The sequence below is a fragment of the Oncorhynchus mykiss genome, chromosome 30 (genome assembly GCF_057628025.1).
Source record: "Oncorhynchus mykiss isolate SJ-2025 chromosome 30, ASM5762802v1, whole genome shotgun sequence".
NCBI lineage: Eukaryota > Metazoa > Chordata > Actinopteri > Salmoniformes > Salmonidae > Oncorhynchus > Oncorhynchus mykiss.
In genome coordinates, this window is record NC_143051.1 from 20,188,410 (window position 1) to 20,201,663 (window position 13,254).

The 13,254-nt window shown below is 44.6% G+C and overlaps 1 protein-coding gene across 2 annotated transcripts in view; it reads right to left on the reverse strand.

Annotated features, from left to right (window-relative positions):
- Nucleotides 1-13,254, reverse strand: part of LOC110489401 (CUB and sushi domain-containing protein 3) — a 660,686-nt gene that overhangs the window by 570,511 nt on the left and 76,921 nt on the right. For both annotated transcript variants that reach the window (XM_036971422.2, XM_036971421.2), the window contains exon 2: nucleotides 3,940-4,162. In XM_036971422.2, coding sequence (XP_036827317.2) covers nucleotides 3,940-4,162 — 223 coding nt within the window. The remainder of the gene's footprint in view (nucleotides 1-3,939; nucleotides 4,163-13,254) is intronic.

Here is a 13,254-nt window from a genome sequence, read left to right on the forward strand (position 1 = left end):
AGCATGTTCATCCCTTCGCGGTGGTGTGTTAGTTTCACCAGCACTAGAGCTACTACCAGGCTCAGCGCGCTCATTCTCGGGACAACTACGCACCAAATGCCCCTCTCTTCCACAGCCAATGCATTTCATTGATTCAGTAGATGCATAGAAGACATAATCAAATCCATCAATCTTAAAACTAAACGCTAAATTCAGTTCATCTCCATCCTTTTTTAAAATCATATGCACTTGTCTCCTATGACACACGACATGTTTCAACAACGGAGATTTGCATCCAAAAAGAACCTTCTTTATTGTACCATGGCGAGATAACTCTCGCTCCAACACTTCATCTCTAACAAATGGTGGCACGTCAGAAAGTATAACTTTCTTCGCCGGATCCATAAGTGGAAATACCGGCGTCTGTGTCTCCCGCAACACAACACCCCTCTCAACTATCTTATTCACCTTTTCAATTGAATCTAAGAATATCACTACAGCGCTATTCATCCTTGAGGCTGATTTGACCCACAGCCAAGCTACATTCTTCCACTGAACACCCGGCCGCAGCAGGAATCTTTACTCCATGCCTCCGACTAAGTTTTTCAAACTCTACACTTCCGCGAGTGGCTGGTTGTGCCCTCGCAAAAAACCAACCTCAAAGATCCCACCACCCCTATACGTGCTTAGTGATAGTTAAACAATATACCCTTAAAACAACTAAACTAATCAATATATATACATACCAAAACCCAATAGAGTCTCACAATCACTCCTGCTTGACGACTCACTCCCAGCATGCACTCCGACGAGAGAGAGAGAGAGAGAGAGAGAGAGAGAGAGAGAGAGAGAGAGAGAGAGAGAGAGAGAGAGAGAGAGAGAGAGAGAGAGAGAGAGAGAGAGAGAGAGAGAGAGAGAGAGAGAGAGAGAGAGAGAGAGAGAGAGAGAGAGAGAGAGAGAGAGAGAGAGAGAGAGAGAGAGAGAGAGAGAGAGAGAGAGAGAGAGAGAGAGAGAGAGAGAGAGAGAGAGAGAGAGAGAGAGAGAGAGAGAGAGAGAGAGAAGAGAGAGAGAGAGAGAGAGAGAGAGAGAGAGAGAGAGAGAGAGAGAGAGAGAGAGAGAGAGAGAGAGAGAGAGAGAGAGAGAGAGAGAGAGAGAGAGATGTGTTTGATTCGCCGGAGCTGTTGTTTGCTGCAGGGCCTTTCATAAAGTCCATGTGAGTTGATTTATTCTGCAGCGTTCATTCGGAAGCTGATGATCAACCACATAAATAAGAAAAAATTATGCAAAAGCAGGTCACAGAGCATCGATCAAGAGCCCTGATCTGGAGCATACTGTTTGTGTGTGTTTGTGTGTCCCTCCTTGACAAGGCCAGAGGAAAAGAACCGAGACCCTCTTAATGCACTCACATACCCTCCCAACACATCCTCACACACACACACACACACACACACACACACACACACACACACACACACACACACACACACTAGTGGCACTTAGGCCGCCATGAACCCTTTGTGTTCATGGAGGAGAGAGCAGAGGTGACATAACATCCCTTACTGAAGTCAGAGATTCATTCAATTTACGTCAAAATACAATACATACAGTGAGTGTCCAAAACATTAAGAACACCTTCCTAATATTGAGTTGCATCCCCCCCCCCCCTTTTGCCTCAGAACAGCCTCAATTCATCAGGGCATAGACTCTACAAGGTGTCGAAAGCATTCCACAGGGATGCTGGCCCATGTTGACTCCAATGCTTCCCAAACTTGTGTAAACTTGGCTGGATGTTCTTTGGGTGGTGGACTATTCTTGATACATACAGGACACTGTTAAATGTGAAAAACCCAGCAGCGTTGCAGTTCTTGACACAAAACGGTGTGCCTGGCAACTACTGCTATACCTCATTCAAAGGGACTTAAATCTTTTGTCTTGCCCATTCACCCACTGAATGGCACACAGACAATCCATGTCTCAAGGCTTAAAAATCCTTCTTTAACATGTCTCCTCCCCTTCATCTTCACTGATTGAAGTGACATCAATAAGGGATCATAGCATTCCCCTGGATTCACCTGGTCAGTCTATGTCATGGAAAGAGCAGGTGTCCTTAATGTTTTGTACACTCAGTGTATATTGTCTGTTTCCAAACTGTTATTAATAGTTAAGGTGTGTACACTCCCTCAATCCACGTCAGATCTGAAGACGACCGGTGCCGATGGCCATCAAATAATAACAATATGGGTAATACTTATTTATTTACCTAACAAAAGCAATCATGTATAGTCACTTCAGCAGAGGGAGGGAGGACAGTGCTGGTTACACTGCCTCTGATTGCAGAGCTAGGGTTTAAAGTAGAGGAGCTATCAACATGCTATTTGTCTCTTACAGAGAGGAACACAGCCGAGTCAGAACGTGACCCACATACAGAGGCTCAGCCTGCCTGACTGCAAAGCCAGGATATTGTGTGTGTTTCTGACTGCATTATTTACTAATTGAACTGTTTAATGAAGCTCTGTTAAGTCTCCTCCCCCATCTGAGGTGTATAGTCACATTCCCTAGGAAGGAGATGGAGAGAGATCTACCACAGTAGAGAAATTACTTCTACATCTCTTTCTCTTTCTCATCTCTTTTTTCCCTTTGTTTTGATTTGCTGGTTTCTGATTAAATTAAAAGCGGTGCAGAGGTGGCATGTTCCACATGGCAGGTAGTGCCAGCACAGGTGTGTGTTTGTGTGTGTGTGTGTGTGTGTGTGTGTGTGTGTGTCTTAGGGTGCTACCTTGGTGCCAGAGGATGGCAGACATCTGGAGGTAGACAGGCTTGGCGCTGAGGTGCAAGATGGTACCCTGAAAATGATCCCCCTGCCCCCATGCCAACCTGGGCACAACAGCAGTAGGGCACAACACCACCTAGACTATCCCAGAGGCAGTGAGCATCTGGTGACACAGCCCCATTTTCTGTACATACACATACACCTTTACGTCTTTCTTTGGTGACGTGCCCCAATGACGGTGCTTATTGAAGTGATGAATGTGCTGTTTAAAATGGAAAAGGTTCTATTAGCATAGGGTACGTCCCAAATGGCTACAGTACCTATTCACTACATAGTGCAATACTTTTGACTAGAGCCCTATGGGCCCAGGCCAAAAGTTTCAAAGTGAAAAGTGAACTACTAATATGGGGCCATTTGCCATAGATAAACAAGACCATTTACTCTGATAACATTTTGACCTGCTTAAATCAAGGACTGCTCCGTTAAGGGAAATGAAGCTACAGCAAAAGTATAATCGGTATAATTCACACAAAGTCATGATGAAACCTGGGCTTTAAGCGGCTTTGTCCGTCACCAAAGTCCCCTTAATGAATGAAAATAATGTTCAAAGCTAATGCACGGACATTCCAATCAAACAGTGAATGTTTTGAAAGGGAAAGTATCTGCTGTGTATTAGGACATGTTAATGGGACCCAGAGTAATTACAATAACCAGATAATTGGACAGAGCTGTTTAATTTCTCTGCCTTAATCACCTGGAGCGATTTCTCAGTGGCGGCTTTAATTCGGTCAAACTGCCAGAGCTATCTTGAGTCCATGTAGGCCACAAATTACAATGGACTGATTGCGATCTCTTTCCCAGTGATCAAACGTATTCGGAAATGAGTGAACGAGTTCTGCCTCCTCCGACTGAAGACGCTGCTGACTTTCCATTTTAGATTAGAATGGACTAATCAGTTTATCCAAGACCATATCTTTCTTAAAGTCCGCTCTGCTCTGACGATAGTATTGCGTAAATTAACTCTGTAAGTTGCAAACTCGTCTATCTTTTCAAATGTCAACCCTAAAACAGAAAATTCTAAATCTAACCAATGAAAGAAAAGGACAGCAACTTTTTTTTAATCACCGGCATAAGACAAGGATTCAAGGGATGTAAAGGAACAAATATTTTTAAATAAAAATGGTACTCACCTCGTCCTGAAGTTGGCCGGATGAGGATGTCCATCATAAAGCGATATAAAGTCATACTCCTCCTCCACAGCGAAGGACTGAAAGACAATTTGAATTCGGTTTCCCTCCTCTGCTACAATAACCCATGTACAGTTTGCCCCATTGGGGTATCCATATGGAAAACCTGGGCTTTCAATGGTGCCATTCCGCCCTTTTAATGTCCCACCACACGTATATATGAAACCTGGAGAGAGAGAAGAAAATAAGAGATTAGCTTCATTTGGAAGTGTCTTTATAAGTGATTCACAATGCAGATAACAAGCAACACACATACTGTATGGAGTCAAGGCAGTATACACTGAATGTACAAAACATAAAGACACCTGCTCTTTCCATGACATAGACTGACCAGGTGAATCCAGGTGAAATCTATGATCCCTTATTGATGTCACTTGTTAAATCCATTTAAATCAGTGTAGATGAAGGGGAGGAGACAGGTTAAAGAAGGATTTTTAAGTCTTGAGACAATTGAGACATGGATTGTGTATTTGTGCCACTAATAGAGGGTTGAATATTGAAGTGCCTTTGAACAGGGTATGGTAGTAGGTGCCAGGCGCACTGGTTTGTGTCAAGACTGCAACACTGCTCGGTTTTTCACACTCAACAGTTTTGTGTGTGTGTCTAGAATGGTACACCATTGTCATGACGTTGCACTCTTTGGGTACAGCATGCCCCATCCCCCTCTCCCTGCCTCCCCCTTGCCTCCTTCAACTAGGCTGCTGTGGTCAGAGAGAGGTCGTAAATTCCTGAGGAGAGGATCTCCTCATGGCCACACAGTATAGAGAGAGAGAGTGAAGTTTCATAGAGAACAAAATAATTTCTTCTACCTCACAGAACTTGAGGTCTGAACAACGTTTACGTTCCGGAGAAGGTACAGTATAAAGGATCGGTGAAGAATCCAGCTACGAACTGGTCCGTTTGTTACAGCTTGGGGAAGCTCATGGGAGACGGTGTAGCCACATTACCATAACGCTGTTTATATAATAGCCTCTATGAGGTTTACATCTAATTGTTGTAGAAGATGAATGAGTGAGTATGATACTGTTTGTAAAATTGTGTAATGTGATTTTGGACTGTTTAATGAAGGAAACTCCAATTCCCTTTTGAGTTGAACTAAATCAGAGGACCGCCCATGAGCCCAATTAGGGTCAGGCATCCTGGGACAGCCCCTTTTCTGCAATTCCGAATAAAACCCCAATCCTGAGAATTTCTCAAACAGACCATGTTCCTCTCAATCACGGGAGGACGAAGGTTGCAGACCCTTGTTGAATCGTTTAACCATACCACATGGTTAAACTCTTAGACTATCGATACGGACAGAATAAGAACAAGTTTTTGATATTAATTACTAGTCTGCAGCTAGGAATTCGGTATCATTGAACGCGAAGAACGACAACCGCCGAAACATCAATTCTACAACAACATGAATGAATGTCACTCTGAACTATCCACTATAACCAAGACAGAGAGAGAGAGAGATGGACAATTCTACAAAAGAAACAAACTTTTCAACAGCGATCAAGACGACACACTGAGCGTAAATATATATATTGATTGCAATTGTTCCTGAATGAGTGAGCGTTCATGTGTAAAGGATTAGAATTTCAATTGTTATAATTATTAACTCTGTAATGACTTCTTAGTCGACCCCCACTTCCCTTTTGTCTAACAAGCCGCCATGCCGGTTTAGCCCACTAGGGCACATTCTCCTATAATTTCTTGTAACCATATTTACTGTTTGTTTATGCATTTCTGTGAATTACTTAGTTAGTAATAAATAAATTATTTAAGTCAATTGATGTATGGATGACTCACAGTGAAGACTGGGTTCGTGCAGATAACCAACCATTTACGACGTTTGGAATGAGACTAACGTGAGGTAAAATAACTAATTCATTAATTCAAAGACTAATTGATCAGATAAAATATCTGAAAAGTTATTTTAGGAAACGGTAACTTCTGTATCTGAATATTTTCCTTGGTGCCCCAACTTCTTAGTTAAATACAGTTACATGATTAATCAGTTTGATCACGTAATACTAATTACAGAGAATCTTTGATAAAAAAACTAAAAGTCTTCATTTAATGATAGTAAAGACAAGACACTATCCAAAGGACACCCAGACAACATTGGCGTCAACATGGGCCAGCAGCTCAATATTAGGAAGGTGTTCCTAATGTTTGGTATACTCAGAGTAGTTATCATTATGCTAAAAGAGATTGAACAAAAAGCTGACTGAATACAACACTTTACCACCTAAACTACTAGACACAGATACAGTACATAGTACAACCTTTGAAGAAATTAGGTACATTATATGGCAGGGGCCTGATAAGGGGTAGTATTATTGGGTCTAGCAGCTGGCTCTTGCTGCATACATTCTCACAGACACACAGCCACCATGTACGGCATGGGGAGAGCCAGCAGGCCGCCACAATCACTCCCAGCATGCCGTCCCTAAACTATTAGTCACAGCTAGATGCACGTCCAACACCGTGCTGTGTGCTGTGCTTTACTTTGGAGGAAGACCTTGTCTATTATTTACACATGGAGAACTTACACAAACACCACTGTGGTATCGCTGCATTACCTAAACACTTTCTTACGGTTCTCTAGGCCTGGTTCCTCAAGGGTAGGGAAGTAAAGGACCCATGTGATTTGCTATTCCAGTTCTTTATGACACTGGCTAGTGTTACGCTAGTGCCATGTCAGTGTGGCCTGGGTCAGAATAACCCCGGGTCAGACCATTATGGAGGCATTCTAACTGAGATTACTGCTACCCGCCCAGCCTGCCTTAATGGCAGATGCACTTTGGCCAGCCCTGTGGCAGTCGTGGCATAATGGCTTCAGAATCGCTGGCCTCCAGATGGCCTACACAGACTCCATGCCACGATGTCCTGGCTGGGCCCTGGTTTTGTGTCGGCTCCATTGTCAACAAGAGCCTCCCATTCACACCGCCTTTCAATGGAGTTCAATAGAAAACACTCCATGAGAGGCTGGCATTGAGACATATAATTAGAGTAATTCTCAATCAAAACAGTGGCCGATGCTGTGGTATGGTATTATATTATATACTATATTGTACACACAGATATCCCTATTGGCTGGGTCATGCTATTCAATTCATAAGGATCGCTGCTGAAGATTATGCTCCCCCGAAATAAGAAGGGACAGACTCAATTTGAAACCTGTCCAAGTCATTTTCAGAGGAACATAAATTTGCTGGCAATACAATATGTGTGTGATATGAAAGTGTTCCAGGGAGTCTCGCGGATGGCTCTGCTAGAGGTTGCATGTAAAGTAGCAGCACACCGCAATAGCAGCAGCAGTAGTGGTAGCCTTGCAGTGCATCGGTTTCTCTTGGCATTGAAGAAGTAATACACTCAAGTGGTAATTTATTATCCACACTGTGAGAGGAATAGATCAGGGTGCCATCTGGAGAACTAGCTAGCTGCCATTTCACTGGCAACACTGGGGCCTGATAACTGCCCTGCCTTTCCTGCCTGTCTCCTCTTGCTAATTCTGCACCACTACCAATGAGATCACACACAAAGCACATCCAATCTCCATGTTACATCTGTGTTAATGGTTGTGAACATAGCCTACATGATGAGTGCATCCACTGGTTCCATGTGGCTAACACCGTGTATTGTAGAGAGTATTTTCCATGCTGTTGGCTATGATGCTAGCACCTCTTTAGGGAGCGCTTTTGTGCATGGGATCGTATACAGAGAGCTGCAGGACTTCCTGTTATGTTATCTGTTCTCTCCACATTGTTGAATATGCAAGCCCCAGTAGTCCCATCCTTTGTAGGTTAATAGGCTCTGTCATACCATATGTAAGACAAGACTTGTGCTGACTACATTAGGGGGGCTGTTGCTGCGGAGTAGGAACCACATGCGTATGATACAACAGTGTTTCCCAACTCGTCCTCCAGCACCCCCAACAGCACACATTTATGTTGTAGCCCTGGACAAAAACACAAAATATGTACTGCGACCTCCCGAGTGGCGCAGTGGTCTAAGGCACTGCTTCGCAGTGCTAGCTGTGCCACCAGAGATTCTGGGTTTGAGCCCAGGCTCTGTCGCAGCTGGCAGTGTGTGGCAGTGTTTGGGAGACCGGGAGGCCCATGGGGCGGCGCACAATTGGCCGAGCGTCGTCCGGGTTAGGGAGGGTTTGGCCGGCAGGGATATCCTTGTCTCGTTGTGCACTAGTGACTGCTGTGGCGGGCTGGGTGCAGTGCACGCTGACCAGGTTGCCAGGTGTATGGTGTTTCCTCCGACACATTGGTGTGGCTGGCTTCCGGGTTGGATGTGCATTGTGTCAAGAAGCAGTGCGGCTTGGTTGGGCTGTGTTTCGGAGGACGCATGGCTCTTGACCTTCGCCTCTTCCGAGTCCGTAAGGGAGTTGAGACAAGACTGTAACTACTACCAATTGGATACCATGAAATTGGGGAGAAAAAAAGGGGGTATAAAAAAATATGTACTGCTGAGGGTACTGGAGGACAGAAGTTGGGAAACACTGTGCTAACACACCGCGCAGACATTCTCAGACTGCAAACTTTACTCTTAGTACGGTACATGGCTAACTGTCTGCTGCCTGCCCTTCCTGGTTTCTCCTGGTCTTGTCCGTGATTTGCTGTGAAGGGCCAATATGCCTCACAGCTCTAATTGCACCACACACTGCCATGAGAGATTAGGGATGGGGCTGTGATAGATGAGAATATAAAGTCACAATCTGCCTCCCAAAGGTACCCTATTCCCTTATTGGTGCACTATTTTTGATCAGGCACATAGGGCCCGGATCAAAAGAAGTGCACTATATAGGGAATAGGGTGCCATATGGCACACAGGCCGACAAACACAGACGTCCTGTAGCAACTGGTGAGTGGTAATAGGTCTGGACGCAATCAACACCCGAACGGACAGAGCAGTGTGTGGGGGGTAAAGTCATACGGTCATTGAGGATTGCATGGGACTCAAACATTGGGGAATCTTGTATTTGTTGACAGTTTTGTCATTGGAACTGTTAGCTAGCTTGAGAAGGTGAAAAGCTGCTGATGCTGGGAGGACGTCGCTATGGCAAACTGAAGTACATATGACAACAGTTCAAGATGGCCACTTCGTTTGCACAGCCCTGCTTAACATTAGCAATAGTATTTAGTTGTACAGTAGTACAGGCATATCATTCATTGAAAAAAATATACTACGTATAGTCATGCTTTCTCATTTAATTGAGTCAAACCTGAATAGAATAACGAAATAGCCTTGCAAGAGCAGACGCTAAGAGAAAGAGGAAGTAGGATGGCCAGTCAGTTATTGCAGTTTATTGCGTTAAGGCCCAATTGGTTAAACTTAAGCCTTCTAAGCTCATCCCTGTCTTCACTCCTTCATAGTTTCCACGTTTACAAGTAGATAAATGCCATGCTTTTTTCCTAAGCTGCCCACACCGACTCCCAGAGAAACAGCCAGCCAGTGAGCCAGCCAGCATCCATCCCCCATCTGTTTGCAGATAATAAAATACATAGCCCAGGCCAAGCCATAATGAAAAATCCACCCAATTAAGATGTACTATTTATCCCTCCACCACTCCCCTGAAGGGAGTATTCATGTAAGATTGAAGAGAGGAGGGCTTTAAACCACCACCGACTGTGGTGAACGCTACAGAGATCACTAAGCCCTATGTGTGCCCGAGGTTTAAATTATGAATCATCATGGTCATGAACGCCCATACTTTTTTGGGGAGGAGGTAGATTTTGAGATGTATTCTGGGACATAAGGCGATGCCGCGGTTTAGTCGAAGCATCTGATCTTCCCACAGTCTCCTTCCATCCCATTACCAATGTATAGTTTCCAATTAACGAGTGTAATGCGGGTTCCACCTACAGTACGTCTGCCGGGAGCCTGTTAAACCACCACAGACTCAGCGGAGTGAGTGGAGACTGAGGCCCGTCCCAAATGGCAACCTGTTCCGTTTACAGTGCACTACGTTTGACCACGGCCAGTTGGGCTCTGTCTGGTTGCTCTGGTCAAAAGCAATTCACTCTCTATGGAAGAGGGTTTTATTTGGGACGCAGCCTGAACGGAGGCATGGAAACTAATGGAAGCAGCTTAAAGTGAAGAGCACAGTGTATAGTCCACCAGAATGACTGAACACAAACAGTTCCATGGTGCGGAGGAGCTGCCTGACAAAGATGCAGGAAGAGGAGGGAGAGGCACGACGAGCTTGTGCCTCTGTACACACTTGTCCAAGGACCCATCCTACAGAGCATGCCTAATAAAAATAACACTTTTAAAGCTAAATCTAAAGCTTCACAGGATTACACAAATCCACAACACATCTGTGACCTGACATGATTCTAGAACACATTGGACACGTTATACAGTCCTAACATCATATCTGGTGTTCCATAGGCCCTAATTACCAAAGTCCAAGATTGTCAATATTTACAGTGTCATTAATTAGCCCCAACAAGGAGTGGCTTTAATGCTAGTAATTAGTGACAGTGATGCTGTACTGTATGTATGTATTATCCAAGCCGCACACCCTCCACATGTGCCTTTTGTAGTTTTGGCCATCTCATTCCCTTCTCAATCTCCATGGCTAACACTGAAGGTTACTTTAGTAGCTCTAAGGCACTGCTTCTATGGAGATGATCTGTCTCTCTCTCTCTCTTTCTCTCTCCCTATCTCCAGCATCTCTCTCTCTCTCTCTCTCTCTCTCTCTCTCTCTCTCTCTCCCAACTCACTCTCTCTTTCGCTCTCTCTGTTGGTCTCTCTCCCCCATCTCTCTCTTTCTATTAGAGCTTCTCCCTGACTGAGCCCTGGCTAGAACCTGGCTAGGACCTGTTTGTTCATCATAACTACGGTACGGGTAGCGCTTGGGTATCACTAAATTGATCATTAACATTTTGAAACAGAGTTATTTGCGCATGTTCTGCTGCGCAGTACAGTCATATCTGACTAAGTTCCTACATGGTGTCAGAAGAGCTTCAACCTCGTCAATATAAGACAGGAGACAATATTCCTTGAGTTTTGTCGTAGTTTAAAGTGACAAAAAGTAGCTAACAGCTCACTGCTCTCTCATGTCTCGTCATTGAGCAGAGCAGCCCAAGCGGAGCCGTTGCTATGGTTACTCATTGACTCAGAGCCCCCATAAGCAGAGCGAGCTGCCTGCTAGCAGAGAGCAAGTGACAGACAGAGAAGAGCATCAAATGGATTTACTAATGTATTAAGTTATTTCTGATTTCAGGTTTCGTGCAGGGCCAGGCTTTAAATTTGGCAGAAACAATCGGGCCTGGGTAGGGCCTGAATATTGCGGTCATGGGTAGGGCTCGAGCTTAAAATGTGTCCCCAATGGGTCTCTACTTTCTATTTATCCCTCTCGATCACTCTCCCGCATCTCTCTCTCTCTCTCTCTCTCCCTCTCTCTCTCAGTACTGGCTATAAACTGGGAGATGCTGTTGAATCTATATTTCACTGCATCACTGCATCACTTGAACAATGTGCAGTGTGTCTAGCTCCCCATGGTTCTTGCCCTTCAGACCTGCACTGCCTAAATGGGTATAGCTGAGGTATAGCTTGGTGTGAACAGTGGATTCATATTCAGAGAGAGAGAGAGAGAGAGAGAGAGAGAGAGAGAGAGAGAGAGAGAGAGGAAGAGAGAGAGAGAGAGAGAGAGAGAGAGAGAGAGAGAGAGAGAGAGAGAGAGAGAGAGAGAGAGAGAGAGAGAGAGAGAGAGAGAGAGAGAGAGAGAGAGAGAGAGAGAGAGAGAGAGAGAGAGAGAGAGAGAGAGAGAGAGAGAGAGAGAGAGAGAGAGAGAGAGAGAGAGAGAGAGAGAGAGAGAGAGAGAGAGAGAGAGAGAGAGAGAGAGAGAGATTTCCAATAATTTGTCATCACTGGTTGAGAACAAGAGCGCTTTATATCCCATCAGTCAACTGACAGGCGCTCTGAGTGACTGAGTGACCGTTTTAATTATGGCACAAGAGAGACAAGACAACACGGGGCGACCCCCGACCCTAATTAACCCCTAGGTAGCGACACAGGGGAAAAGCAGACGGAACCTTCCTCTGAACCCTTGACCTTGTCTCATCAGTGGAGTATCAATCAATGTGAATAAGTATGCTTTCTTAGACAAAAAAGTATAGATTAGTTCACATGCTCAATACTGCTGTTTCATGCTACTAAGTCACCAATGAGATGATTGATTAATCTATTTATGTGCTATGTACAAGAGTGGTGGGGGTGATGGGAAATACTGATGGGTATATGATTAACTCTTATCTAAACTGTTGATCCACAAACAGTATGGCAGCACCTCGGTGGGACATAGAGGGGAAGGAGAGGGGCAGGAGACAGTGATGGGGGGAGAGAGGAAAAGCGGCCCCCTCACTGTGTGTTGTTGTAGGGAAAAGTATAGAGCTTGTTTTCACCTTGGCACACCGCCTTCCCCTCTCAGTCTCTTTCTTCCCCCTCTGTCCCCTCCCCACATCGCATCCCTCAATTTTCCACCCCAATACTTGTGTCTGCCACCTTATCATCACAACTAAAGACTGGGCCCGTGGCCACACCTTGGGTCAGCCTTCAAGAAGGAGGATGGCATATTTCTCAATGATGCTAAGGTTTCTGAGCTGAGGATGCCTGGCACACAGACAGTGCCATCAAAACAGGATACAAATTCACTCCCTCTAAAGTCAAATAAATCAAACATTGTTGGGATGACAGCAAAATGACAGTCATTAGACAAGCTTCACTGAAAACACACCTTCACGTTTGGCTTTTTACCCATAACATTTTTTGGGGGGGAGACACACTCACACCCCAGATGCACTTAGAATGGAAGATGAGTGACATTGTTTCAAATTGATTTTCAGCTTTTCGCACTGGAGTGTCCCTCCACAACATAAATCTAACTCTAGGCATTTTCCTGATATAGTGGAGTAAAAACCGCTAGCTCTTCTGGGTATGGCCACTTACATCAATTTGACGGGAGGGAAAATCCTCATTGACAAGTGCGTATGACAGCAGACAAACACAGTCATGTAACATTTCAATTAAAGAGATAAGTACATTATTTTGATATCTATTGCAAAAAAAAACATATTGGTCTTTCATCCCGGTCTTAATCAAAAGATAGAATCACATTTTTCAATTGAACACATCCAGGCTCAGTCTCAAATTGCTCCCTATCGCATACACAGTGCACTATGTTTGACAGGATCCCCAAGGGCCCTGTATAGACTGTTACTACTACTGAGCCTGTCTATCTAGACTGTT